Below are 27,029 nucleotides of genomic sequence, written 5' to 3'. Positions count from 1 at the left end.
TCATTAAAAATCTTTCTATCGATTCGCTACAAATTTGCGTTGTGTCCACGCTCGTGTGCCTCGTCGCACCTGTTAATCGTATTTTCCTTCTACACTTGTGGCAAATTCAATAAATTTAGAATGTATACAAGGCCCTCGGCAGGGCCAAAACTTTAATACCAATTCATTCTACGATTCATTTGCACGATTCTCCCGTATCGATTACCGGAGACTAAAGGTCTGACCAAAAACGCTTATTCTACTTAACGCCCAAAGTAAACGTTCGCCATTATATTTACGAAAGAACAGGGAATTATCGTTTTTCAAAGCGAAACCAGTGTTGAAATCGCTGTGAATATTTGGTCACGATCGTTGTATATCATTTGGTACGCCATTGTTTTTAGCGTCCCTTTATTTAACACCCGCCTATACCATTTATTCTCTTGAACGGGCGAAACGAATTCCGATTAACGCTTCTCATTCCTAAATTCGGGAATTCCCCATTGTCAACCGCGTCCAATTATCGATTCACCACGCTTTTCAATCTTCCGCATGATTTCCCAGCCAGCCTTGACCCTCACATCCCGGTTTGCGTGGGCGGCGAGGCCGTCGAGGGTGGTTCGTGCGTTTCTGTGGCGTGCTCCTTCCTTTTTACGATGGCGATACGCACGGTTCGAGGCTCGTCTCGGTTAACGAAGGGTCCCGAGCCACTCTCCTCCGATGAGCAACAGCGTCCGATCCACCGATCGATAAATTTTACTTGCAGGATTCGATTTCACGACCGCGGTGCTACGTGACGCAACGATCGCCCCCGTGACCAAATATCCCTGACCCTGACCTTACCTTTCTAGCACGCGGTGCAATCTCCAAGTGGATACACGGTGACGATTCAACCCTCCAAACTATCGCGATCAACATTTCTACCCCGAATTGTTGCGGTCCTTTCTTGTTAGACCGGTCAGAGTGTTTCAGAAATAGGTGTGAATCCGAAGGAGCTGTCCTTTTCGAGTTAGGGGTGGTCGAAGATAACCTAAGGTAAGTTATAATTCGAAAAACAACCTTTATAACGAATCACAAGACGTGAAGTCGCGCGTGCCATCGAATCGTTTCAACTTCAGACACCCAGAAAACTCGGAATCACGGTTCGTGTCGACTCTTGTATCCCCATACGTACAAAAAGCGATGAAGAAGACTACGATACGACAGCCAGAGGAGAGACGAGACTCGAGTTCCAACACCGCGAGCGATTTTAACCTGTTTCAGAGACGGAAGATCTTTCTTCCGTCGCAGGAACCTGTCGAATCCCCTTTCAAGCCATGGCGCGTGTTTATCAATCACGTTGACAGTTATCACGGGAGGAAATTGACCGATGTAAGTCCTGCGTCGCTGTCGGAATCTGACGTCCCGTTTTTCATCTACGTACCCGGCGTATATACAGCTATTACCGCGTGCGAGAAATTACGATGCAATGTCTAGGTTACTGGCGTGACTCGATGGCCGCGTTACCAGCCTGAGAAAAAGAGAGAGAACGCAGTAGAACTCGGTTTATCGATTTCAAATTAGTTCCGGTACATCCTCTTTAACGTCCTACAGGTAGGAGCTTTTTTTAACGACAGTGCAACGCGTACTTATTTATTTGAACGAGTAACACCTTTTATGTACGTAATGGGGACGAAAAGAGATTTATGAAATATGTTATGCTTAAAATATTCATGTTTAATATTCCACATTTTGTGCTTGCAAAGTTCAAGGTTTAACCGTGTTGTGATTTCTAAAAGTTTGGTGGAGCTCTCGAGTTTATAATCGTCTCTCCAAGACCGTCTTAGAGGATTATACGTGTAAATGGGGACGCTAGCGACGATTCCAAAGCGGTTTTCAGGTTATACAACGCCTACGGGTGTAATGCCTTCGTCCTGCAAACAGTCTTTATGGAGACGTTGCACAAGAGTCCCTTCTTCGAGAAAACCGACCGGTAAATCAGACTTCCTTTTCCGCTGTGTGTGGGATTACGATGCGTCGATTGCTATTGAGGTCGTCACGACGTGCAGGCGTATTTTCCAGAGGATGTAGGCTGATATTTTCCATCCGTATGCAAGTCTTTAACCTCTTCAAAGATATTGACACGCGCGCGTCGATTTAAATATCGTAACGCGTGGAGGACCGCCAAGATTCTGAATTCATACAGTTCCATTTGCTAGTGGCGAGGGGAGAAATATATTCTGAAAAATCCTGACGAGAAGATGGGATTTAGGAACGACAGTACATTTATCAGCACGAAGAATGGTACAATAATTGTCACGAAGAATTGATTCGACGAATGTCACGGCGAGACTACGGTTAGAACTTGAATAAAGCGTTGGAGAATTAAAATTCATTACTGGCCAGGCCTTTCGATAAGTAGAAGGAAACTTGAGAGCTCGGGTGCCGGACAATTTTAATAAATATTCATCGGAACTTCGTAATTTGTCTTAACACGAGAAGTTTGGAAGCTTAGGTGCCGAAATATTCAGGCGCGTCCCTGACCGGCGTTATACTAAGAAGTTATAATGAAATTATGTACAAATTACGGGTCCGTGAATTCGTCGTCGCTTTGATAGCTCGTTACTCATTACGTTGGAAGACCTTATGAGGTTTCGCGACGGGAATGCAGCAATTAAGGAAATTGCGTGAATATTTGCAGGAACTCAACGACAAGAAACTAATATTTCCGAAACGAATAACATATACCCTAATTACCAGTCGAGCGATATAGGGCAACGCTTTCGAATCGAGATATCCACGGAATGAATCAGCTGGGAACGTTAATGTTTCATATTTTACCGTGGAAAAGTTTACAAACGTCGAATGGATTTTTGTGATTAAAAATATACCAATATATATTACGCTCTGATATTTCGCGCTACATTGGACTCGTTGTTTAACCAAATATCACAATAGAAATGAAACATTGGCCTGTAAATATTTATTTATTGATTTGAAATACAATGAAAGAACATCAGTTTGAACATTTTATTGGATCAAAGTATAATTCTGTTCTCAATGGAAGTGGAACTATAGTGACTTCTATTATCCTATGATGCGATTAATATCTACAAGTGCATCCGTGCGTTAACAAAGTGCAACCGCTCGGTGAGAGATCATAGCATAATGCAGGTTATTAAACCATCAATCATTTTCTTTGCCTAAGATAGTTTACAGTCTGATTCAATTACTAAAATCACCATGTATATTAATCTCTTTAGTTTTTACGTTATTTTATGGCAATAAAACTTTGAATAAATGCATATAATTAAATCCACGACGTAACACGGTAACCTTGTTACAGCATTGGTGTCACGGTTCGATTTCAGTATAAATTTCAGCTTATAAAAGTAATTTATTTCTGGGAAATTTCAAAAATTTCATTTATAAACGGTCAAGAGTTTCCCCAATTCGATTAATTCGATGGAACAGTTCTGTAATTTTTTAATAACTCACACTTTCGCGATTGCAAAGCGTACCTCTGACCAACCACATAATTACAAGTATAATTTAATGTCAATGCTAGGTTACGTTTCCTAGAATACATTCTACTTGAAAATTTCATTACCCGCGAACATAGAAAGTCTTGGTACTCAGTCAATAGACAATTATTCTCGTCTGTGGTGCAACGTTCCGTTCGCTCAATTCATTACCAATAGCGCTATTTAATTCACCTCGAACGCAATTTTCCAAAATATCGTAAAAGAAAATGTTATTACGGTCCTACAATCGAATTCCTCTTTCCATCCCAAAAACAAGCTAATTACAATTATAACGTCACTTCGTCAGCGCGACGCTAATTAGATGTTTAACGGCGAGTCGCGAGTTCCCTTTGATGGGTAGAATTTAATAACGTCACAAATTTCATCGAAGAATGTCTATGCGTGTGAGTAAAGCAGCGTGTGTCGATAACCGCAGCCTTTAAAAATAAAATTCTGGAATCGAAATAACGAAATCCATGCCTGTTGCTGTCAATTAATTTGTCAACTAGTAGCGTCTCGTTTAAAGGGGACAAAATTAAAATTGTAGCTGTTGTTGGAGAAAGAGTACGTTAATCCACAAAGTGTCGATAAGGAGGAGGAGGAGGAGGAAGAAGAGGAAGAGGAGGTTGACGAGGAGGATGAAAGGATCGGCGATGAGGAAAATGGAGTTGTGGATGAAAAGTTTCACAGTGCAGCAGCTAGAGACGAGACTTCGAAAAAGTACGAGGTGATCGGTACCATTTCAGACCCTGAGGTAAATAATACTTGCAGCTCCCTTTTAGTCTGATTAACTGGCTACTCCCCCACTAATCCACCATCCTTCCTTTTCCAAGTATCCCGTTTCACGGTAAATTTATTTTCCTATTCGTCGAGGGTCCAACGGAGGCCAATTTCAGGGAATTCTGTTTACTTTACGCGCTAGAAATTACTTTAATCCCAAGAATTAATAGTCTCGCGAGTCATCGACACTTCGATTCGCCTTTGTCGTTTCGAAATTCCATTTTCCCTTTTTAGAACTCGCCGCCGGAGGACGTGACTATGATTATAAAGGACGCGAGGGATCGTGACGCCCTATTGGCCGAGCTGATGAACTGCGGGATCGTTATATACGATATCACGAACGACAAGGACCAGGTCGACGAAGCGCGTTGGGCATTGAAAGGTTGGAATCGGGAATACGTGATTCGAACAGTGAATTAATTGCATCGAGCGAGGCCCAGCAGCCTTTCACTCGCCAACAATGCAATTTTTTCGCTGGACAATTTGATTTCGAATGCGAAATCAAATCACATAGGTAATTGCGTTAGCGGTGGACAGCTTTGCAAGAGAATATACGGTGTCGCTCGGTCGCGTGGTCAAATTTGAAAATGCGATCCAGCTGTGTTCGGTCATTAAAACTTGGAACCGACTTCGACGTTGCTTTGGTAATTATCCATTGTCGCTATAGGAGCGGTAAAGCCGTGGCTCGTCGGAGGGAAAAGTTTTTTCTCCGTGACAAATGAGTAGTCTCCGGGGGGAAAACGCGTTTGAAATATGGAAGAACGTTGTGGCGGGAAGCCGTGGACTCTAATTCCCTGCAAAAACAAAGAGAAATTAGCGCTACATCCCAAAGTCTTCAAGGACGACGCATTATGAGAAGGAAATGCCTGCCGCGTTGCAATTATTCCTTTGGCGTGCTTTGCCCTTGAATCGGAAGAATCAGCGCTATAGCATTGATAACAGTTTTTAGTAGGCAATAATCGACAAAAAGTGTCTGGAATTGGCCAACAGAAGGGGAGCTTTGTTCAAACACGATAACGTCAGGCCCTCGCATGCCTTTATAGCGACGGCGAAAATTGTTGGAATTTGATCGAGATGTTCTCTTGATCCTCCCTCTTCAGATTATCACTCGTTTAGATTCCTACCGAATTCCCCTAGCGGTGGAACATTCATCATCTCGAACGACTGCAGAAACCACCTGCAACAGTTTTTCCCTAAGAAAGATAGGAATTTCTCTAAGAACAGAATTACGAAGCTGCCTCAAAGATGATAGATCGTCAGTATATTATCAAGTTAAATAACAATTCAAAGAACCTAATATTTTAATTGACTTCTAGAAACACGAAGAGATCCAAGCAAGAAGTATCCAACAGAAATTTCATATTTTAATCTTTTTGAAAGTATCTGCGCGAATCAACACATTTATCAGAACGTGTTTTCCACTGTTTGAATTTGTTCTGGAACTCTTCAATGGAAATATTATTTATGCCCTCCAGCAATTTCTCGTTGACTTTGTTTACAGCAATGAATCGTTTTCAATGCAATTTTTTTCACGTTCGTTGATATAAAAGTTCTACGTTATTATGTTAAAAATTGTTGAACAGATCTGTGTTTGCGGAAACGTTGCTGTAATGGATCAGCCAATCTCTGCTTCACAACAAGGCATTGCCTGTTCAAAACTCCCCTCGCTTTATTTCGACGGGAACAGAAAACTATCAAAGCAAAGCTATTCATTGTTTCAAGCGAAGCAAATGAAAAATCCCAAGTGATCACGTAAAAAAGAAATAATGTTGGAGCGAGTGCACTGGCTCGTGCGGAGAATACTCTGAAAGAGATTACAATATGAAATTGAAAATAACGAGGAAAATGTTTTCCATATCTTGCTCTACAAAATTAGCAGACGAAACGTTGTACGATATTATTGAATAGAACAAAGAATTTTATCTCGAGGCTACGTAAAAATAAAAATTTGTACATCCTCGATTCAAACATCACGAACATGAGCTCCCTAGCGTACTACTATCGGGGAGTTATTGGACTTGGAATAATTTTATAGCTTCCTCATTGTTATCCAAGTTATAAAGGGTCGGTTCCGGAAAACCTGCCAGACTATAGCTGGAGCAAGGAAGTTTTCTCTTGGGTCATTTTTGCTGCCAGAGTTTAATACAACTTCTAGGAGGATAGGACCCAACGTCTCCCCTACGCCTTCATCTACGAAAAAACTATTGAATCAGATTATGTTTCCTATAAAACCCTGCAATAGATGTCCGATGAGTTTTATTTTTATTCCTGAATGTACCAAGTAGCTTGGTTGGTTAGTTTCATAAATGTAACGAAAATATATTTGATTTTTTCAATTTAATGATTATCGTATTGTGATAATTTTGCATGGAGAATAGTATCTAGTATCTGTCTGCAAAAGTGTAGAATTAGACGTTAGAGTGACATCGTTGCAACTGTGGAAAAAGCGTAATTGTAGCAAGTTACAGCTCGTTAAACCATTCCAAAGTTTATCTCCACTGTTGTTTGTTCCTATCTGCAACAAAAATGGAGAAGCGACCTATTTTTTTCCGGTAGCGCGACTCGGACATATGCGATGGATCATCGAAAACGAATTTAAATATTGAAACATTTTCTAGACAGATCTGAACCAATATTATTCTTCCATCAAATTTTAGTGAATATATTTGAAATCTGAGGTGACTATTTCTGTAATATTTTTCAAGCTTTTCATAAAAAGAATCGGTAAAAGAGTCGCTTCGGTTCTTTTTTTTAAATACAGGTATATTTCCCGCACCGTATCGATTTCCACATCTCCGTAACAAAGTAAATAGCACGTACGTTTGCACGAACTTTCCTTACTATTTTTCTATCTCCATTCCCCTTAAATGGCATCCATACGAAACAATACGTCCCGCGAGGTCGGTGAAAAGCTATCAGAGTTTCACAATATCTCAAGCTTCCGGTTATTTTCAGCTTTTTTTTTTTGAACACGGATCAATTTCTGTAACTCGGAAAGAGAGTAAACGGCACGTACGTTTACACGAACTCTTATTACTATTATTCTCTCTTGATTCCCTCAAGGGGTTACTCCATCATGACCGGCGACAAAATAAGAGGGAATTTGATGAATTTTTCCCAGTGATATCGTATTCGGAATCGCAACGAATTTTTTATTAGGAACAAAACATAGGAAAATGAAATTTTTTTTGCGTACATTCGAGGGGTAGTTTCACACGCTCTTAAAATATTTTTCAGAACGTCATAAACGGTCTCCGTATCGTTCAACGCGAGAATGTGACCAGCTTCTGAAATTTTTTTTACCAGAGAAGGGGTGTAACGCCATAAACGTTGACCGCGCGCTATAACGCGCGTACAATAGGCGCGCATAAGTATAATACGACACACCCCATAAGTTCGTTGAAAAGCCACCGCGTTCCCCGTTTCTTTCAGAAATCGTAAGAGAGTTGGAACAGATGGAGCAGAAAGCACCGAAGGCTTTCAAGCGGAACGAGGACGTACGATATTTCGTTTTGATATCCACTCTGATGACCTGGGCGCGGACCAAGCCATTGGATCCGGACGAGCCGGAGCTGCCCTTCACCGAGGAGGACTTCCGGAAACGGAAGCCGCACCCAAACTTCAAGGACTACGTTCAATGCGAGAAGGAGGTGACGTTGGTGAGGAAGAAGCTCAACTTGAGGAACAAGCTGAAAACGCTTGTGGTTTGCTGCGGAATAACTTACGGCGACGAGCAAGGTCCTCTCCACCATCTGTTCAAAATGGCCTGGAGCAACGCTCCGTTTCTACCCATCCTCGGCCGTGGCGACAACAAAATTCCCCTATTGCACGTACGCGATTTGCTCGCGTGAGTTTGAAACTCGGTCAAAATTCCATCGATTCGTCGATGTTCAGAATTGTTAATTCGTTCCCTGTCTGTGCGTCAAAAGTGGAACACAGTCGTCCTTCGTGTCGCGTTACTGTGACTCGTATGTGATGCGCAACGTTTCTGTCGCGTTTTTCTTGACCGCGAAATATCGAAAGTGGCCACTTCCGAGCAGTGGGACCAGTTTCGAGTTAATGGTCCGTTCTCTGAAACGAATTAACCGTTAAACGGAATCCGGGTGTAACGTTTGTCGCGCAACGAACACGCTCGTCGTTGAATAACGCGACTCGGAGGCTGCGCGGACGTTTAACGATCGCGAACGGTTGAACGTTCGAACGTTTAACGATTGTTGCTCGCATCGGTACGCAGAGTGGTGCTCGACGCGGTGCAAAATTGGCCCCCTTTGCGGTACATCGTGGCCACGGAACAAGAAATGACCTCGCAGAGCGTCATTGTCAAGGTATTACGGCGGATGATGAACAGAGATCGTGTCACGGCTCTTTGTCGCGGTCTGTAACGCTCTATTTACGTATCTCGTAGCCATCTCTCGCCATTTACCGTCCATCTCTCGTAGACTTCTCTCTCGATCCCCCGTGGATTCCCCTTTTGATCATCCTCGGGCTCGTACGCGGTCTGTTTTCCCTCGCGTCTTACATTATGCGTCCAACGTGGACCAAATCCCTGTCTCAGTTTTTCCTATCCTCCTACGAAATCTCTACTTTCTACCCGTCGTGGATAATCCGGTTGGTTAAATATGAAACTGCCGTCTGACACGTTTTCCGTCCAATTTACGAGACCATGTCAACGCGTTTTCCAGCTTGTCTTTGGCCCCTGATTCCTATTGAGCTTGTAAATCGAATTGCCGAAGCTTATCCTATTGACTGTCAATTCTACGAGCTGTTTGCCTCTACGCAGATAGCCGGAGTATCTTCGTATCTCGCGAAGGGAAACCGGGGTAGAGAAAGAGAAGATTGTTCGAAGGGGTAGATATTCCGATAGGCGAACATTTTCCTCAGGGTCGTGTTTTACGAGCTATCGAAGTTTTATGGAGTAATAAAAATTTTCACCTGCCGGAATATATTTCCCTCGGAAACGAGCCATCTTCCTCTTTGACTTACGCAGCTTCGAAACACACGGAAATGCTCTAATACTTCTCTATATCGCGACATTTATCTTCCGTTTCGAGTCGTAGACCAATGAAAATGTAAACGGTATAAGGGTTGCGGAGGCTATCAAGGTCATTTAAGTTCTTCTTTCCTTTTTAAACGGAACCTTATATTTTTATCCCACGTACGTTATAGTTGACACAAGGATAAGTTCAGTCATGTAGCACGCCATGACCTTGAATTAAAAAGTTTAGAATAGGAAAACTTACGAGATTTAAAGTTAGCTTTCACCGGGTATACAAGGCCTAACCTTGATCTTGCGAATTACGCTCGTGACGGAAGATAATGCGTGTACTACCTTGATTAATTGCTGCTTTTAACCTCGCGTTTTCTATCTTCGTATCAATTATCAAAAGAAGCCGTGTCTACGTACCCACGTTCTCCAGAGAAATGGAACGAATCGTCCACGATATTTTTCATTCGTTCGTCTCGATTTTTCTCGCAGAAAATCAGCAGAGCGCTTACCACCGGAAAAGTGAAAAACATCGAGCAGGAGGAAGCTTTCTTATTGCCAGAAATCACACAACAAACCTACGACCTAATGACGGTGAACCTCAACATTGACCCGGCGTACATCGTCGACAGGATATCTTGGCACCTAGAAACGCCCTTTCGTGACAATATTAACGCCATCGTCAGGGAATACAGAGCAGCCAGGAACCTGCATCCGGTGAAAATAATCGTTCTAGGACCTCCCGCGTCCGGAAAGACCATAGTCGCCCGATATCTAGCCAATCATTACGACATCCATTACGTTCACGCCAAGTCTCTCATCGAGGACACGATCAAGAAGTTGGTCAGTTTAAGCTTTGCGTATTATAGTAATTCGTAAATATATCGATCCCGACAAAAAATGATGCACGAAGCAATTTTTTCGCATAATCCTTCGTGGCTTTAAAAGAAGCGGAGGAGCTCGTTATGGCGTATTCAGGTTTCCTGCCCCGTGGAACGATAAATCCGCTAAGTAAGACCTCGATTAACCAGCTTAATGGCTAGGAAGACAGAAGGGTATAGAACAAGCCTTGGGGTCGGGAAACGAATGCTTTTGAAGTAGATTCTCGTTCGTTGCGCTTGAAAATTCGAAATATTTTTCATATTTCCAACAGACAAGTGAGATCGAAGAGGCCACGATAGCTGCGGAACGAGACACCGAAGAAGCGGGTGGAGGCGATCGCGCGGACGACGACGACGACGAGGACGACGAGGACCCAGAAGAGGATGAAACCCTGGAGGAGCTTCAAGAGTTATTAGATGAAATGCAGCAGAACATGGAGAGGAACAAGGGCCGTCTCGACGACTCTCTTTTGAACAAGTTAGTCGGAAAGTTTCCCAGCAACGATAAAACGTTGAACACTTAACTCGTAAACTAACTGTAAATTTTTCGACGAAAAAAACAATTTCAAATCGTTCTAAAAAAATTATTTTTAGCTAAGGGGGTTAATTACAATCATTTTTGGTCGTTACACATACCCTCGAAATCCTACGCAGTTTTGAGAAAAAAATTCCTTACCGAAAATCTAATATGAGGCCAGAAATGGTTCCTCGAAATTTCACGCGTATGTTTAAAACGTCCTAACTTACAACAATAAGGTACTGCATGAATTGGACATCAAGCCAGTATTTAGGAGACCGCGTTCATTTAATTAACCGCTTCATACGTCCTTTGTCGCGACCGATGTAGCGCCATTCGCTCGTCCAGACGGAATTTGATTTATCGACCGTAGTTCGTGGTAATCGGGCAACACAGCTACCAGCAAGTATACTTTAATCTCCCATTAATAATGCACGATAAGCTCTTTTGATATTCCTATGCAACTGTTTTGCAACGAATCTAATTTCTAACCCATTTCTCTGTAAGCGGTGAACACAAAGTAGAACGTTTTTATTTTCGATGTCTGTCAAGTTTAGCTTTGAAATCTAAATTTTGACAATATCAGAATTCGTCCTTGATTCTTTTGATCCAAGATAATTCTATTTCGAATTAAATTCGACTTTCGTTCGTTGCTTAAAATTCTTGTTAAGATAAGAATTTCGCCCATCTTCGCCACAAATGACGCGACGAGGGCGAGCGCGGTTACAAGACTGCTCTCATGCTCCATTCCCCACGTGTAAGAAATTTCATTTCGAGGGGATCCCGTGTAGACGGCGTACGTTCGTGCAATAGCTGCCTTTCCCTGCGGGATTTTATTGTTTAACCGACCATTGCTGGGCACGGCGTCCGAAGTAGCTCTGTCGGAAGGGACGAGAGATACTGGCCGGCCCTTCGTAAACCCTCTGTACCGGTCACTCCACGCTAGTACCCTAAATCTTATGGCACCGCATGTGTACGATTAAATTAGGATGTCTCGCGCGATATTGCGCATTTTAGTCACTCTCAATTCTAGAAAACGATCTTATTAAGATACTATTTCATGTATCGTTCGTCCTTCGATTCTGTGTACCCGAAATTTTTATCTTGGAAATAACTTTTCAAATTCGCAAGATAAATCAGCCTATACTCGGTGCTCGTAGCAAATAGAGACCACCGGTACACATCTGCGATTGCAGAATCACCCTATCGATTCGGATTGCCGGAGCTGTTCCAAAGAACTAAAACTCCGTACGAGAGGCAATAAGTTTCCCGTCGAGAGGATAATAATGCCTAATATAAAAATCGCTTCGTCGATTCCGTTAAAAAGAGAGGGACGAGAAACTTAAGCAGAACAGGATCGAACGGTTTCATTAATTTCACGGACGTCGACGATTTAATTCGTCGACTGTGTTGTATCGTGCGATAAACGGAACTTTTTTTTTTTAATCGTCAGCCAGAGCGTGGTAACGGGAACGGAAGGCTGCAGAGGCTTTATAGAGTCTTCAGTTTGTTAAGATCTTTTTTCCCTCCTTTTTTTGTAAGAGTTTGACTAGTCTGGATACCGAGAAACGATGCTTCTGCTCGAACGAGGTTCAAACGATGCGTCGACAGTCGCGAAAATCGATCCAAGAGAACGGCATTAAAATCCCTATGAGCGTCGCTTTGAAACTGACGAGAGAACTTAAGCTTCCCCGGGAATATGGCTGCTCGAAAGAGGAATTGGACGACCGAATTAGGTACGGGTGAGGCTGTTTTCGATTCAAAGAGTAGCTACGTGAAAGGAGAAGCGGCCAAAGAAGATTTAAAATGAATAATAAAAGATGGACCGTCGCCATTAGCGACAATAACCTGTAACATTTTGCGCGAAAAGAGCAAAGAATTCACGTTTTAAAGAGAACGAAGTTGGAAACGTTGTACAAGTTAGTCTGTAAAATACGCCTGAAACGCGACAACCTGCCTAACGTCGATGCACGCGGGGAAGAAGGGCAAAGGGCACAGAAGTGGATAGCCAGAGCCACTCTCGCACGAGTTCACTTACCTCGCAAAAGCTCCGGCGAAATTTATGATACTCGACGTGGCTGCACGATTCTGCGACACTTCATCAAAAATTGAAGCGTGTCGTGCCCGTAAATTTCGTCGGGGCTTCTCCGAGGTGAGCAACCTCGCGCGACAGTATCTTGAACCATCACTTTTATAGCCTTCGTCTGGCTTTTCCCGCGCGTGTCGTCGTTGGGCCAATTTCAACGAATATTTAAACGCTTCTAATTGTAAAACAAGGGATTCATGGGAATCGCTTTAAAATTAATATATTTAAAACAGTTTTTTATTTGTTTTCTATTTAAACCGACTCCTATTTTGCCTTATGGATTCCAGGAATATATTATAACGCGTCACTGGTTGCCCTCCGTAATAAAACTTCGATAACCAAACTTCCTCAAATAGAAATTTTTTGCCTCGACCTAATGGACGCTCCGAACGATTATTCACCCATTTTACGTTTTTTGATTCCTGCTGACAGGAAGTTAACAAAGAGAGGTCGTGCCCAGAATAGTCGCTTTTATGAAATTTCAATATGATTGGATCGAAGTGTATTTTTTTTGTTTTCTAGATAAAAGCTTTCTCGATGGAACGAGAAAAACACTCTTTTGTGTCGACGTTTACATGTGTGATCGATCGTTTAGCAATTGTAAGTGAAAAAAGTGTATTAAATTTCATAATGAAACTTTTATATTTCTCTGCTCGACTGACGTTTCTGTCCAGAGTAACAATAATAGCGCGTATTTATTACAACAGAGCTGCACATGGTATGAATTGAAGCGAAAATTATACCAAAGAGAAATATGCAGTTATTGTGCTCAAACAAGATGCAGTTACTGTTATTAATCCAACACGGAATACAATGCAGTAAATGAAAAAGAATTTTACTGTATACGTTGTGTTTGTAATACGTAGGTTTAACGAGAAAGTAAAGATACAATAATATTTCTTTATACTCTTAGAAGAAATAAACATTATAACTCCTGGGTTAAGGCGAGTATGGTACCATGAGTAAGTAGAATGTGGACAGTGTCGAGTAATTTGATCAGACGCGCGCTCGACGAACGCTGGCTAAAACGTCTGACCCAATACGGATTACAATACTTCCCAGTGCTGATAATCAGAATCTCGATAAACAACAGAAAGAGCAAGGAAAAGAAAGAGAAGCAGATAGAGAGTATTAACAAACAAAATAACGATAAAATATATTTCTCCAAGTTACTGTTTCGCTTACGTATATTAAATATATTATTATAAACTGGGTTATCGTTCTTGCAATAAGAAAATGCCACGTGGAACGCGGGTCGGCGTCCCGTTAAAAATAACCAAACTCATTACTCGACCCGATAGAACTGCATTTCGCAACGGCGATCGTTGAGACTCGTTTTCGTAAAGTTGAACGTGCGTGGGAGTTGTCAAGCAACCGGATGCCAGGCCGGGGTTACCGTATAATTGCGATCGATTCCTTTTACTGGCGTCTCATTCACGAGATTGCTTCTCGGGAAATTAACTTTTCCGAGTTATTATCGAAAGTTCTCAATGAGTCGTGTCACTCGACGCGTACGTAATTCCGTTCAAGATTGTTCCTGAGGAAGCTACGCTCCAAGGAGGCGCGAAATCAAGGGTACGTCGTGGATGGGTATCCAAAGACCTTGGAACAGGCAACGGAGCTGTTCGCCGGGGAGAATCTGCACGAAGAGGACGCGGAGGACGAGGACGTCGACGAAGAAGCCACCGACGCTGGCGACGCTGGTCACTCGATCGTGCCAGAGTTGGTGGTGGCTCTGGATGCCAGCGACGAATTTCTGAAGGAACGAATCATCCAGAAACCAGAGAGTGAGATCCAGGGTACCCATTACACCGAGGAACACATGATACGACGTTTGAAGGAGTACAGGTAATGGGAACGTTCTTTCGAGGCTCGGTTTCAGCCAGAGGAACAGAATGTTTCACAGATGTATGGCAAACGCTGAAAAAAGCTGAACCTAACATTTAAAGAATTTCTGAATTATCCCCTGAATGAAACGGTAATTGAATCCGAGAAAACTAGCGTAACAAGTTTAATTATGAAAAAACCACGGCATAATTGAACGGTACGCGGAGTTTAATAGCTCGTAGGGTCGCGTAATATTATACGCTGACGTAACAGGAAGATTTATAGGTGACTTGTTGATCTCCGACAAAAAATTCATTTCCACTTAGCCGGTCGGAATTTACGACTACCTGGCACGCATTTAAATAAAATGTGGTAAAACATTGATACGAGCTTGACTCGTAGTCAGCGATTAGAGAACGATTTGTTCGATTCAAAGTTCGACTTATTTACGTAACCCGAATCGATAAAAACTGAAAATGTTATTCGTATAATTATACAAGGTGTTCGGCTACCGACGACGACACTTTCTGGGGATTTTATAAGATAAAACAAGACTTTATTATCGTTTGTCTGGCGAGGAAAGTGGCCTCGTTGTTAAAAAATAAATAACCAAAGAGTTTGAATAGCGCGACAGCCGCCATGAATCGCACCTGGTAATATCGAATACAATACGACGAAAATTATCACGGTCCAAAGGGAGATGTTTTCGAATCGCGAAGTAATTGATGGCGGGAAATGTTATTAAATCGGAAAACACGTAACACGGCATGTGAAAAGCTCGTTTATTCGCGTGTCGCTGTATTGTGTATCGCGATGCAGTCGATAATTCGAAACCTTTTAAAGGGTACGAGGTAAAACGATATCGCCCCGACGAACCGCAGACGTCGATTTAGTCGACGCGATTTCGCGTTCGTTGGATCGTTCTTTCTCGAAATTGCGATCGCGTGGCCCCAGAATTATTCCCTTTTTAAAAATTTGGCAACTCTAAGCTATCGAAAATCGTCGAAATAAATCGTTCTCACGAATCGATACCAGGAGCAGAAACACCGACGACAACACACCCTTGCAGTTCTTCGACGAAATTGAAATTCACCCGCTCATCATCGGTGTGGAGGAGGACGTTTGTCCAGACATGTTTCCCTCGATTCATCAGTGTCTCGAGAGACTCGGCCCGCCGAGGAACTACGGTGAGGACCAAGATACTTTCAATGTGGTCGAATTTGTCATTTATCACTTCGTTGGAGACGGGAGCAGTCTTTTCTTGCCGAGAAAAAATATTGAGATAACTTCTCTGGCACCGGAATACCGTGAACCTATTTATGCTTCAGACAGATTGATTATCCGTCGTTTACACACACGAAATTGTCTGCTAAACCAGCGAGTTTCTCCACGATGGCAGAGAGTTAAATAGAAATTGTAGAATTTATATTTCAATATTACAATTAACTCGAGCGAAACAGACGTTTAATTACGTTCGTTTTAACGTCGAGTTAGGTGGACAGTAATTCGTTTCCCGCATTTTCCCAACGTGTGAATTTCTATAGCGGTTTTTATTCGGTCAGGATTAACCGCGGAGGAGGCGAGAGAAGCGCGAAAACGCAACGAGGCGGAAGCGCAAAGTGCGGAAACCGCCGCGAAGCTACAACAGGAGAGAGAAATTCTGCAACGCAAGAGGGAACGCCAAGAGAAAATGGAGGAATGGGTTAGAATTTATTGTTTCGAATTAATAGTCAAGGCAAATTGGTTACTCGCAGAATACGTAATTGCAGTACGTTCCGTTTATCCACTTTAATCCAGAATATACAGAATGTATAGGGACTTGGAGAACGGAGCTCGAGACGGTTGCTCTAAACCTGTAGATGGGCTCTAAATTTATATAGAAAAATTAAATTAAATTACGGAATAATTACAGAAACAACGCGAAGAGAATCTCTGAAATACGCTCGTGCAACGGATTACGTTTAAAGAAGGCTGCAATACAATTGTATCAACTTTCCATAACCTCCTTGCTATTCTTTGCTTTGCTCTGCTCGGTGTATTCGTAAAACGCACATCCCTTTATTACGATAAAGCTTTACAGATACAACAATCGTTATAGCGCGGAAACGTAGAATGCAGAACAATTCGATACGACTGAACGAAAATGACGAAATAAAGAACCGGGTACAATGGATAAAAGAGAATTGCATTTATATCGATCTCCTCTACCATCGTCGTTTCCCAAACGGTTGTAACACGGACACACGTTGACAAATTCTATAAAATTATTTTTACTGGCTTAAATTAAAATTATCTTCGCGCGATGCGAAACATTCCTAGTTCGACAACTCTCAGGATGACTTTTAATCGAGATCCTTTTTAGCCGTGTTTTATTCGTAAACGCGTGTCGAGGATTGCAGATTTATGTTACGGTCGTGAAACTTTCAGCTTCCAAAAGTTGCTTTCAGACACGAAAAAGTATCCCGCAAAAACGAATTTCAGGTTTCGCCGTCGCCGGGAGAACGGACAGAACCATTTGTAATTCTAATTTGATTTTTCTTTGCTTTCGTCAAAATAACACGATAAATTGCATCTGCCTCGTAAAAGCTAGGCAAACTTCTTTTTGTCTGCTTTTAACTTTACGAAAATATATTCCTTGATCATCGACGAGTCCTTCGTTTCTTTTCTCAAATTAAATTTAATATTCTTCCACCGAGGTAACGTCCATCTGTCCCTCGTATAATCGATCGTGTTTCCAGACCGTAGAAAATACAAGAAAATTCGTTGCTCGAAGCTGCTTCGATTCATAAACGTTCCTTTTCTTAAATTCAATATTTAAAAAAAAAGAAACACTTCGAGTCGCGGCAATTTTAGTCGTCGATGGCAAATGGAAGACACGCGGTATTAATTGTAATATAGAATTAGCGATTCCATTAGAATCGCTTGCACAATGCCTTTTCGTATCAACTATCGGAAAATGCCAATCATTGGTTTCCTATTTCGATAGATGAATATCGGAAATCGAAGGGACCGCGTATAAATCATTCGTTGCGCGAGCAACCCATCCTATTCCACCCCCGTCCAACGCAGACACAAAATATTAACGGCGGAATTGTTCTCCGGCAGCGGTTATCGTTTCTGCGCGAAACTAATCAGCGTAAAATGCACACGGCGCGAGCCTTCGCGAGAGATTAACGTTCCGCGAGACCGATATCCCCACAGAGTTTCCTATTCGCAGACGAGCTTGATGGAGAAACTGAAGGAAGAGGAAGAGGAAAGGCTCAGTCTTATGGGAATGCCTCTGAGACACTACCTGGTGAAGTACATCTTCCCGACGTTGACGCAAGGCCTCATCGAAGTTGCGAACTTGCGACCCGACGACCCCGTCGACTTTCTCGTGAGTCCATCGAAATTATCTTATAAGCCCATTGTTCGCGAATTATTATTAAAACGCGTTCGAAGTTTCGACGGTAATTATCTGCGAAACTTTTACTCTCCTCTCTTTACCTCCGTTATCGTTCAGAGGATCGAACAAACGGCAGGGAACTTGTTGTTATTGTTTTCTTTTTATCTGGTTTACCGAAGGCCGTATAAGAATTGCAAAAATGCCGCATAACAAACAAAGGAATAGGATTATTGTGCCACGAATCTTCCGGAAAAGTAGTACGCTTAGCAACGGGACATACTTTCGCGTCTACGCTTCTGTTTAGAGGCTGAAATCACAGACAATCTTTCCAAGCGATCACCCAATATTCCACTGTGCTCTAACGTATCGTTTATTAGATCTACGATACTCCAGATTTCGTGACAGCATCGTATTTGACTCGAGAATATTTATCGATCGAGCCACATTTTACATTTAATGTCGAAACAGTTGGGTCGACCATAGTCGTGGAAATTATCGAAAGATAAATTGCTACCTTTGTGGGCGTTTATTAGATTGGAGTTAGCGGAAGCTTCGGTTGAGTTAGTTTACAAGCTCAGAAGTTGAGACACGTGATTCCACGCGACAAATGGAGTCAGAATGTTATTTACCATTTTACAATCTGAGGTTCCATTTTCAAGGTATAAGGAAAGTTTCAGGGTCTGACTTCCGTCGCGCTATTTAAGCGTCAGACAGTCTGGGACGCGTACAGATATTATACACGGTCACGTAAGACAAACACGAGAAGATATACGTTGACATACATTGTATCGTTAACAGAAACCATTGCAATACGTTGTGGAATCTTTCGTGCTTGGTTCTATTCGTTTCGACTATGTTTCGAGCATCATAACTTTACGATTACGAACACGTTTCATTTTCTAAAATAACAGATTTTTATTTCGTTTGAAGTTTGCGCAAACGTTTCTTTACGAAGCATACACGTATCGACTTCTGTTTCAGTTTGTCGTCTACTATTGGAATAGCCTGCATAAGCAAATACAGTCCAGATACGGGCAAAATATCAACAACGTACGTGACATTATGGAGTGTAGAAACGATCCTCTAATTATCACTTTGCGATCCAAAGACAAACATCGATGCTGTATTCACTATTCTCAGCGACTGGCTTGGAATAATTTCCACAAAATATAAATTCCTTTCGCCGTTGCTCGTTAAACAAGTTCGATTTGTAAGAAGATTTCGCCATTGAAAATGTCTTTTCACGCGAACGGGTAATTCGAAATATTAAAGTTAATGCACGCTGGTACGCAAACGAACGGGCATGACTACGCCACATTAATACTACTCTATGAATATTGAAAGAGCAATTTCGCAATTCCGTCGTGAAATTCATTTAAGCCATAAACATTTAATAGCCTTTTCTAAGTCGATTCGTATTGCCTTTTCCGACTCTTAAGAAAACGAGTACGCTGATATTCGAGAATAAAGAAGCGTCTATACGTATGAATAAAACAAACGTTCGTTAGTTTTGAACGAAGCTTCGAGCGACGATCGGGATCACTGTGTCCCGCAGCACCGATTAAACTCGGACGCATGGAAAGCTTTTCCGATGAATTGCCTTCCCTGATATCCATTCGATTCCGATCGATCTAAAAGTCGCTAACCTTCTCGCTGCGGAACGATTCGACGCTAAAAGGTTCCAGCGATTAAATAGTAAAAGCCGCGTTGTAAAAAAGAAAGCACAGTTCACGAACTTCCCCGATCCCGTAACTTTTTCGCGAGGAACTTCACCGGTACCTATAATATCAAACGTACGTTCGTTTGTACGTTTTTCGAGGAAACGAAATAAAAGCTTTTGGCGTAGGTATTCTAATTTATTCTACAGAAATTATAAACTTTCGGTGAGATGCTTTATTTGAAAAATTTCAGTAGCTTGGAGAAAACGTAAGTAAATAAGGGTTGAAAGTTTGAAAGTTTTCTAAAGTAAGCACATCCTTCGGAGCATTTTCCGTTTTATCGAATTCGTCGAAAAAAAACACCCTAACGATCCGAGGCTCCTCCTATCGCGGATGGAAACTAATCGCCAGAGGGCTGGTATTAAAGCGGATATTTTTTAGGCGAAGCATCGATCCGCACTGTAAACTGAGACGGTTCTGCCTGTTTAGAAGGGAGTATAGAATTTCGACTGGTGGAAGCGCCAGGGCCGTGTCTGAAATATTTTACCAAAGGGGAGTGGAACCCTCGCCAAATTTCGTACGCGTGTTGTCGATCGATAGGAACGCTGCTCGTTAAAATTTATTTTCGGAAAGGAAAGAAGTTATTGTCTCTCAAAATTTTTAAATTTAAAGGCAGCGCGCGTGTTACTTTCAACGAAATTAATCGTAAAACAAAAGCTGGGGTCTCAGAGAGAAATCGTTGAAGCGACACGCGGCCTTCCGATGTCAAACGGTTCCCCACCTCTGTTGCAACGTCATTACCTGGAGCTACACTCTCTTCTCGGGCTCGCAGAGTTTCGCGACGACAAATTCCTCGGTATCAACGATCGATGGATCTGGTTCTTTCGATCGGACGACGATCCGCTTCGGGACATCGAACCGCGATCGTAATGGGAGCGTGACGAGTCCCGGATTAACTGTCAGTCGGTCGCGTTTAACCCTTTTGTCGACGCCTGGATCCCGTTCACGTTCAAGGTGCTTTCGAAAACGTTAGATGGGATCGAAGATGCCTCTCGGCAGGCTACTCTCGAACGATGTTTGCGTTCGAGCGGTATCGATCACCGCTTTTATGTAAGATAAACTGCCGCCGCGAACAGTCGAAGAAAAAGAAAAGTGAAATATCGACGGGAAGTAAATTCCCATTACCCTTCGACGTGCCCCCGGCTGGTTTCGAGCAATTGGCGTTTCACGCTTCTATTCGCGTGTCGACCTTCGACGTGGCGTTCTCTGTTTAAAAGGTGACATGATGCAATAAATCCTCGGTAACGCCACGTTCGTAAAAACATTACGCTTTCTATGATTTCCATCTTTTAGAAACGCGATGGAACATATACGAGACATATATCGCCTATCAGACATACTATTCTTTGGGAAAAGAACCTTTTGCTCGAAGAAAGTAACTGTCAGAACTTTTATGTTCTATCCATATTAAGGTGAAAGCACCAATAATGGACGCCTTTAAGTATTTCTTCCTTGGAGAAAAAACTACTGCAATGCCTTTCCTTCCTATTCGATTACTGTACTAGCATTACTGGACTAGGCGTGACATCTCCTTACGCGGTTAACACCGTATGAAAATGCAATTAAGAAATGAAAATTAGGAATAGAACGATTAGCGTCGACAGTAATGGGTATCTTGGTTTATAGGACAATTAATATGTAAATTGTATCTCTTTGAAACTTATAATTTACATCGTAATAAACGTTTCATCGTTTTTAACGAATCCATAATAATGAAGTTCTTACCTAATTGTGAACTAATTACACGGGAATAAATTTGCTAAGAGGGAATTTAATCTGGGTTGGCTTGATTATTTTCTCATTTTTGTTTCGTATCACTTTGAAAACTCTAGAACGGGTGGATTCGTAATTATTCGCAGCACTGTATTCTCAAATTCATCGAATCGTAGAGTTAACCGGAGCAGAATCGAAGGAGATTTATGGTTGTTCGGTCTGGTACGCCAATGCAAGTGCGTATAACGTACGTTTAATCGTATTTCCGCGGAATGCGATCCGTGAGAAAGTTTCTGGAGCATCTTGCGTCACGATGACCTTGTAGAAGTCTACGGAAGTTCAAGGCAATGAAAACGTCGGACGGGGATGAATAAATGGCAAATCGAGAGCGGCCTTCGACGATCATACTCGTAAAACGGAGAAGCGTATACAGAACGTAACGCTTCGGCGAACCGCGTGCTACTGTAAATTTGTTAGATCGAGTCGTTTAACCTTCGAGTAGGGAACGTTGAACGAATGGAAACGAGAGAATAATTGCTCGATAGAACGAGTGCTGGAAAAAACGAGTTATTGGAAAAGGAGTGGAAGGCTGAAGCCTCAGGATGCAAAGCAAACATTCGAGCATAATGGAGGTCTCGTCATAACACGAGGGTGTATCACACCTTTTACAACTTTTTCTGATTCGTCGTTTTAACGGACGTCGAAACTTGTTAGACGTAGAGTAAAGAGTCGAGGCTTTGATTACGGTACACTCGGTGTTAAGTAAACTCGCGAGATAAGAGATTAAATATATAGCTCCTGTCAATCTGGAGTTTACGGATAAAATACGAAGGTAGAAATACGTGAGATAGACGTAAGTGGGAGCATTTAAATTCCAGGTAAAATGAAACCGAAAGACCGCAAAGGGTTAATGGGGCTGAATCGCGCGAGGTATTCCAAGAACCGTGTGTGATCGAAGCTTTTCAATCTTCGCGGAACAATTTTATATGTCGGTCGTGTCTGCGTCGATAATACGAACCGGGGTCTCGATGTTATCTGAAAAACATTTTCCGTATTTTTCTCGCGAGAAACTCGCGCTCGTCAACGGCATAAACGCGAACGAGATTGAAGATTTCGTTTTCGAATGTGTAGCCGTCGTTCGGGTGTTCCTTTTTCCAGCACACGCCACACAATTCCCCTGGTCGTTACCTGAAACGTCTGAAACTTCTAATGTTTGCCCCCCCCCCTCCCGCGTACACACCGGGTGTCTAAGAAATAAAGCAATCATTCACAGCGGGAGACATATCCTTGGGTATTATTTGTATTTACTTCCAATTAGGAGTATATTGTGGCGCGATAAATAAATACGAAATGGTTCTAAAATAAATTGCGAATAGCTACTGTGCGGTGGAAAATATTCAAATATGGGCGGAGTATTCGCGTTTACCTTGGATGAGCGACATCATTTTGACGTCGAAGGATATAGCTCCCCAGCGAGCCACGCCATATTTCTTGGGGGCCTCGAGTTAAATTTTGTAAATGTAAAAGGCCAGGAATATTTCTGAAGGGGTCACGAAACTATTGCCAAATTATTACAACGATACTGTGCAAAGATTTTCTTCTTGAAAAGTTTGGAAGTCGTTGCAGCGTAGTCCAAACGATGTAACAGGGGGTCAACGTACGTGTTGCTGCTCGTAATTTCACGATATCATCGTTCGCACTCATGCTCGTAACGGTGAAAGTTTCGCGGCTCTGTTACAGACGCGGTCGTAAATGTAACAGCGAGGAGCGTTTTCGCGTTCGCGTCGCAGGTGTCTGTAACTCGGAGTGTTCGCAACAGACTCGCGGTTATCGCGGAAAATCAACGCGGTGCACGCGTGATATTACGTCGCGGCATTTATTATGATTTACTCGACGCGTCGGGGATCGTTTCGCCGTATACAACGTACAGGGTGGTCCAAAGACAACCGGCGATAGCTTTGATTTTCCAAAAGGGAAGGTGAAGTTCGAGAACCACCGACACAGAGATTACTTTCGTGTCACGGATGCGTTTGTTTGACGATCCTTGCAAAAAGATTGTACCCATCGGGTCAATGAGGGCTTAACATTTAGGGCGGTAAGCGAAACAGCGCTGAGCAGGGTCGCTTTAAAGTTACGCAAACGGGGATACGTGGAAACACGAATATTTTTACGGTAGACGTTGCTGAATTTAATGAAATACGACTAAATGGTAGGGCGTCCCTTGCTCTGCAAAACTCGGTTTTTTGTCCAATCGTAATTTGTAATATCAACGCTTGTTCGGTGCTGTATTTGTTACGCAAATTAGAAGAAAGCGAACGCGTCGCATAGTAGTTACATAATTGCCGAAAGACGATCCACTACTTTTAAATCTAACTTCAACGTTTGTTACATCATCCGCGAAGAAATTAGAAAGCCTGTCCAAATATCTGTAAACAACGAGCAAACTATAGTTTAGCAACGGACTTACTCAACCTCTGATTTGTATAGCTCGCATAATTGCGCGACGGATAAATGAAAACCGTGGAAAGCAAAGCGACGAAACTTATTCGCTGGTGTTCCGGACTTTCATGAGACGGCGCGAACGAGCGAAGTTCATGGCGAAAAGGCCTGTTGGCAAAGTCACGATCTCTACGCTCCGTGAAGCTGCTTTTCGTCGAGGCGTCGTGAATAAGTTGCGCGAATAAAGTGCAAGATAACAGTCTTCGCGAGCAAAGCGCACCAGCAAGCCACAGGGATTCAATTTGCCACGATTTCTATGCACATTCGCGTAGGCATGGTAAATTTGATTTAAGACCTTGTAGAATGCATTCTGTGGCCTAGCAGTGTACGTAATCTACCAAGAAATAGACAATTCTGCGACTGTTTACTTTTGCTTCGCGTTGAATATAACGCGATAGCAATTAAAAATATTTTCTTAAAATACCGGATTAAAAACCCATAATTCTTGAGTGGTCTAGGTCAGGTCAGCTTTGACCTGCGTGTGTTTTGGAACTTCGTTATCCGAAGAAGAGTACAATAGAATGGATCTTAAGATTTTCGACAAAACGACCGTGTCTTGAATTTATCAAGACACGAATTATTATATGTTTTAAAATGTTCTTGCTCGTAAGTAAATCCTGGGTTTAAGGGAAAGCCACTGCAAATGATTCAGCAGACAATACGATGCACGGAAGTTCCCGGGTCTTGTTAAGCGCCACATTATGGCAGGATAAACAAACACAACGGAAACTTCAGGTGCACTATCGCGAAATGGTAACGACATTCAGCGAGTGACGAGATAGTACACGCGATGCAGAAGCACGTACCGCGGTAGGAGGGCTTAATAAACAAACTTCTATCGTTTGATATTACACCGGAAGAGTCAGCTGAAAACGGGGATGAAAATTAATGATGAACCGAGTGGTTGCATTCCACGAGATACGTATTCGAATTACGACGAACGTCCAACTTACGAATATCAATCTTACGAGGACCATTAGGTTTCTTCGAGATCGCATTGTCACATTTCGCTAAAATTAAAGACGACAGGGTGTCTTGTCTCGCGTTTAAACGTTACATAAGAACCCTCGATTATTCTGCATCGTTTGAAAACGAGTAGACACAGTCCTGGACGTCTCCGTCGCGTTTACATAATTAGCATCCCCTGTTGCGTCGTAACAACTGCTATTCCACTGAAACTAGTTTCGATATTTCCTCTGGGATAACATCGAACCGCGGTGTTTTCCAAAGTAAACAAACGCCCGTGATACTAGACGTTATAGTTACGTTCTGCAAATAATTGTTTAGATCAACGAGTAAATTTAATGCTTTTTACTAAATTAAGAGAATTCAGAGTCTCCGTTTAAACGACCACCGTGTACAGTGGCGTTCGAAGGCGATAGAGAGTACAAGTTGTGAAATTAAATACAGATACGCATCTTGATTTTTCGTTTGATAAAATAACTCGCGTTCCTCCGTGAACGTGGAAGGTCACCCTGTGTGAATTCGCAGAATGCACTTTCGTTTTACGCTGCCGCGATATTAAAGCAGAATTTAATTGTTTAAATAGAAATATATTGAACTTGAAATAACCATGAAATGACGTATAATGGTAACTATTTGTCAAGAAATCCTTGCGTAATCATTTCCGGATTAAAACGGTTTAGGGATCCGCGTAACGTGGAACAAAGCCAATTTATTTAATTGAAACGACAGATGCGAATACACAGACCTTTTTCCCTCGAAAAAACATTGCTTTGTACACAACATTATTATTTTTTCCTCGATTAATATCGGCTTACGAAATTTGATCTTTGTCCCAACGTCGGAGTACTCGACGAAGCTCCATTTTTCTATAACGAAAAACGAGCAGTCGACAACACTCGAAGAAGGATTCTCGGGCTTCGATTCGAGGCTTCTGCTTTCAGAAGTCGACTAAATAATGAACGAGTCTCGAAATAACAGAACCTACCATGTTATTATGTAAGTACAGGCAAGGTTTTGGAAATACGCGAACGTGACAAAATCGAAACTGTATGTTACCCTAAACCGTCCACTAACGCGCTTTGTGTTAGGCTGTGATTCGAAAAAGTGTAGAGTAAATGACTGCATCTGTTCTAATCTTTAATGTTTTTCGTCCATTATATCGTCGGAGTTATTAATTCTACTATACGTTTACGTGTAACCGACTTAAAAACCTACGCGTCGTTTTTTGTTCGGTCGACTTTGATCCGGGAACATTGAAAGAAGTGGTTGCAACGACCGTAGGAGTGTATTGTAAAGAGTAAACAATGTAACGTAGGCGAGATTAGAGGGTAAAACTGGGCCGGAAACTCGTGAAACGTGACACGACCCATTTTTAAGTGGACCAGTAAACGCGTGCACAGCATTGTGCGTCCAACGACTGCATCGTGCTCCGAGAAAGAATATAGAGAGATATTCCGTCACTAGCTTCCTCTGTCATGAATCCCCGTTGAACATGCCAACGTCTGGATCGAATGTGTCTGATAATAGAACGAAGTGTATGTGATTTATTTGACACATCATTACATTCTTTTAATAAGGGTAACTAGGACTAGTACTCGTCAGCGCTGTCATACTTTTGTCACTCTTCGTACGAGCACTGCCAGCCTACTTTTATCAATATGCATGCTCAATCTGTCCTCCATCTATTGTTATCTATACAGAGCGTGCATAACGCGTGTCATTCATTTAAGGGTTGGTTCTGACCTAGTTCTATTTGACTAATCAAGGTAGTGTTGTCATCCTTAAAATCGAAATCTGATTCTTTCAGGCTGAGTACTTGTTCAAAGAGAATCCAGAGGGGAAGATGTTCGAGCCTGACTTCACGGAGACGATGCAGTCCGTCCTGGACGTGATCGAAAAGTACGAAAACGATATTCTATCTCCGGAGGAACTGGACGAGGAGATAATGAGGACGCTGAAGGAACAGGCCCAGCAGAACGACGTTGACGGAACGTCAACCAGCAGCGAGCTGGACGTCTGTGGGGTTGCAAGAGTCACCCCGTGCTTCACTCCCTGCTTCACCTACGACGACACGATATCTCACGAGAGGGAGGGTGAAACAGAGTCCGTCGCAACCGAGGACTGCTGCAAGGATGACGTTTAACGAGCCTCTTCCGCGAACCGACACGCAACTCGAAGTTTGGACAAACGG

General features: G+C 42.4%; 2 protein-coding genes across 2 annotated transcripts in view; one reads left to right on the top strand and one right to left on the bottom strand.

Moving 5' to 3' along the window:
• Positions 1-27,029, bottom strand: part of LOC143345552 (synaptotagmin-10) — a 48,048-nt gene that overhangs the window by 16,197 nt on the left and 4,822 nt on the right. The window lies entirely within an intron of this gene.
• LOC143342716 (adenylate kinase 7) lies at positions 1,053-26,981 on the top strand. Its single transcript, XM_076766879.1, has 12 exons — positions 1,053-1,350; positions 4,030-4,236; positions 4,497-4,644; positions 7,695-8,109; positions 8,497-8,636; positions 9,680-10,089; positions 10,400-10,605; positions 14,261-14,578; positions 15,593-15,744; positions 16,120-16,259; positions 17,775-17,933; positions 26,646-26,981. Exons 1-12 carry the CDS (start codon positions 1,162-1,164, stop codon positions 26,979-26,981), a joined length of 2,820 nt encoding a protein of 939 aa, XP_076622994.1. The 5' UTR covers positions 1,053-1,161.

This window comes from Colletes latitarsis, chromosome 1, assembly GCF_051014445.1.
Source record: "Colletes latitarsis isolate SP2378_abdomen chromosome 1, iyColLati1, whole genome shotgun sequence".
In the NCBI taxonomy this organism is placed as follows: domain Eukaryota; kingdom Metazoa; phylum Arthropoda; class Insecta; order Hymenoptera; family Colletidae; genus Colletes; species Colletes latitarsis.
Note: the sequence above shows the minus strand (reverse complement) of the source record. Positions and strands in the feature narration are given on the sequence as shown.

Coding starts and splice junctions, on each gene's coding strand:
- LOC143342716 (XM_076766879.1), top strand. CDS start 1,162: ATGAAGAAGACTACGATACGACAGCCAGAGGAGAGACGAGACTCGAGT. Junction 8,637..9,679: donor TGTCACGGCTCTTTGTCGCG/GTCTGTAACGCT, acceptor CACGTTCTCCAG/AGAAATGGAACGAATCGTCC. Junction 16,260..17,774: donor AAGAGAAAATGGAGGAATGG/GTTAGAATTTAT, acceptor TCCTATTCGCAG/ACGAGCTTGATGGAGAAACT.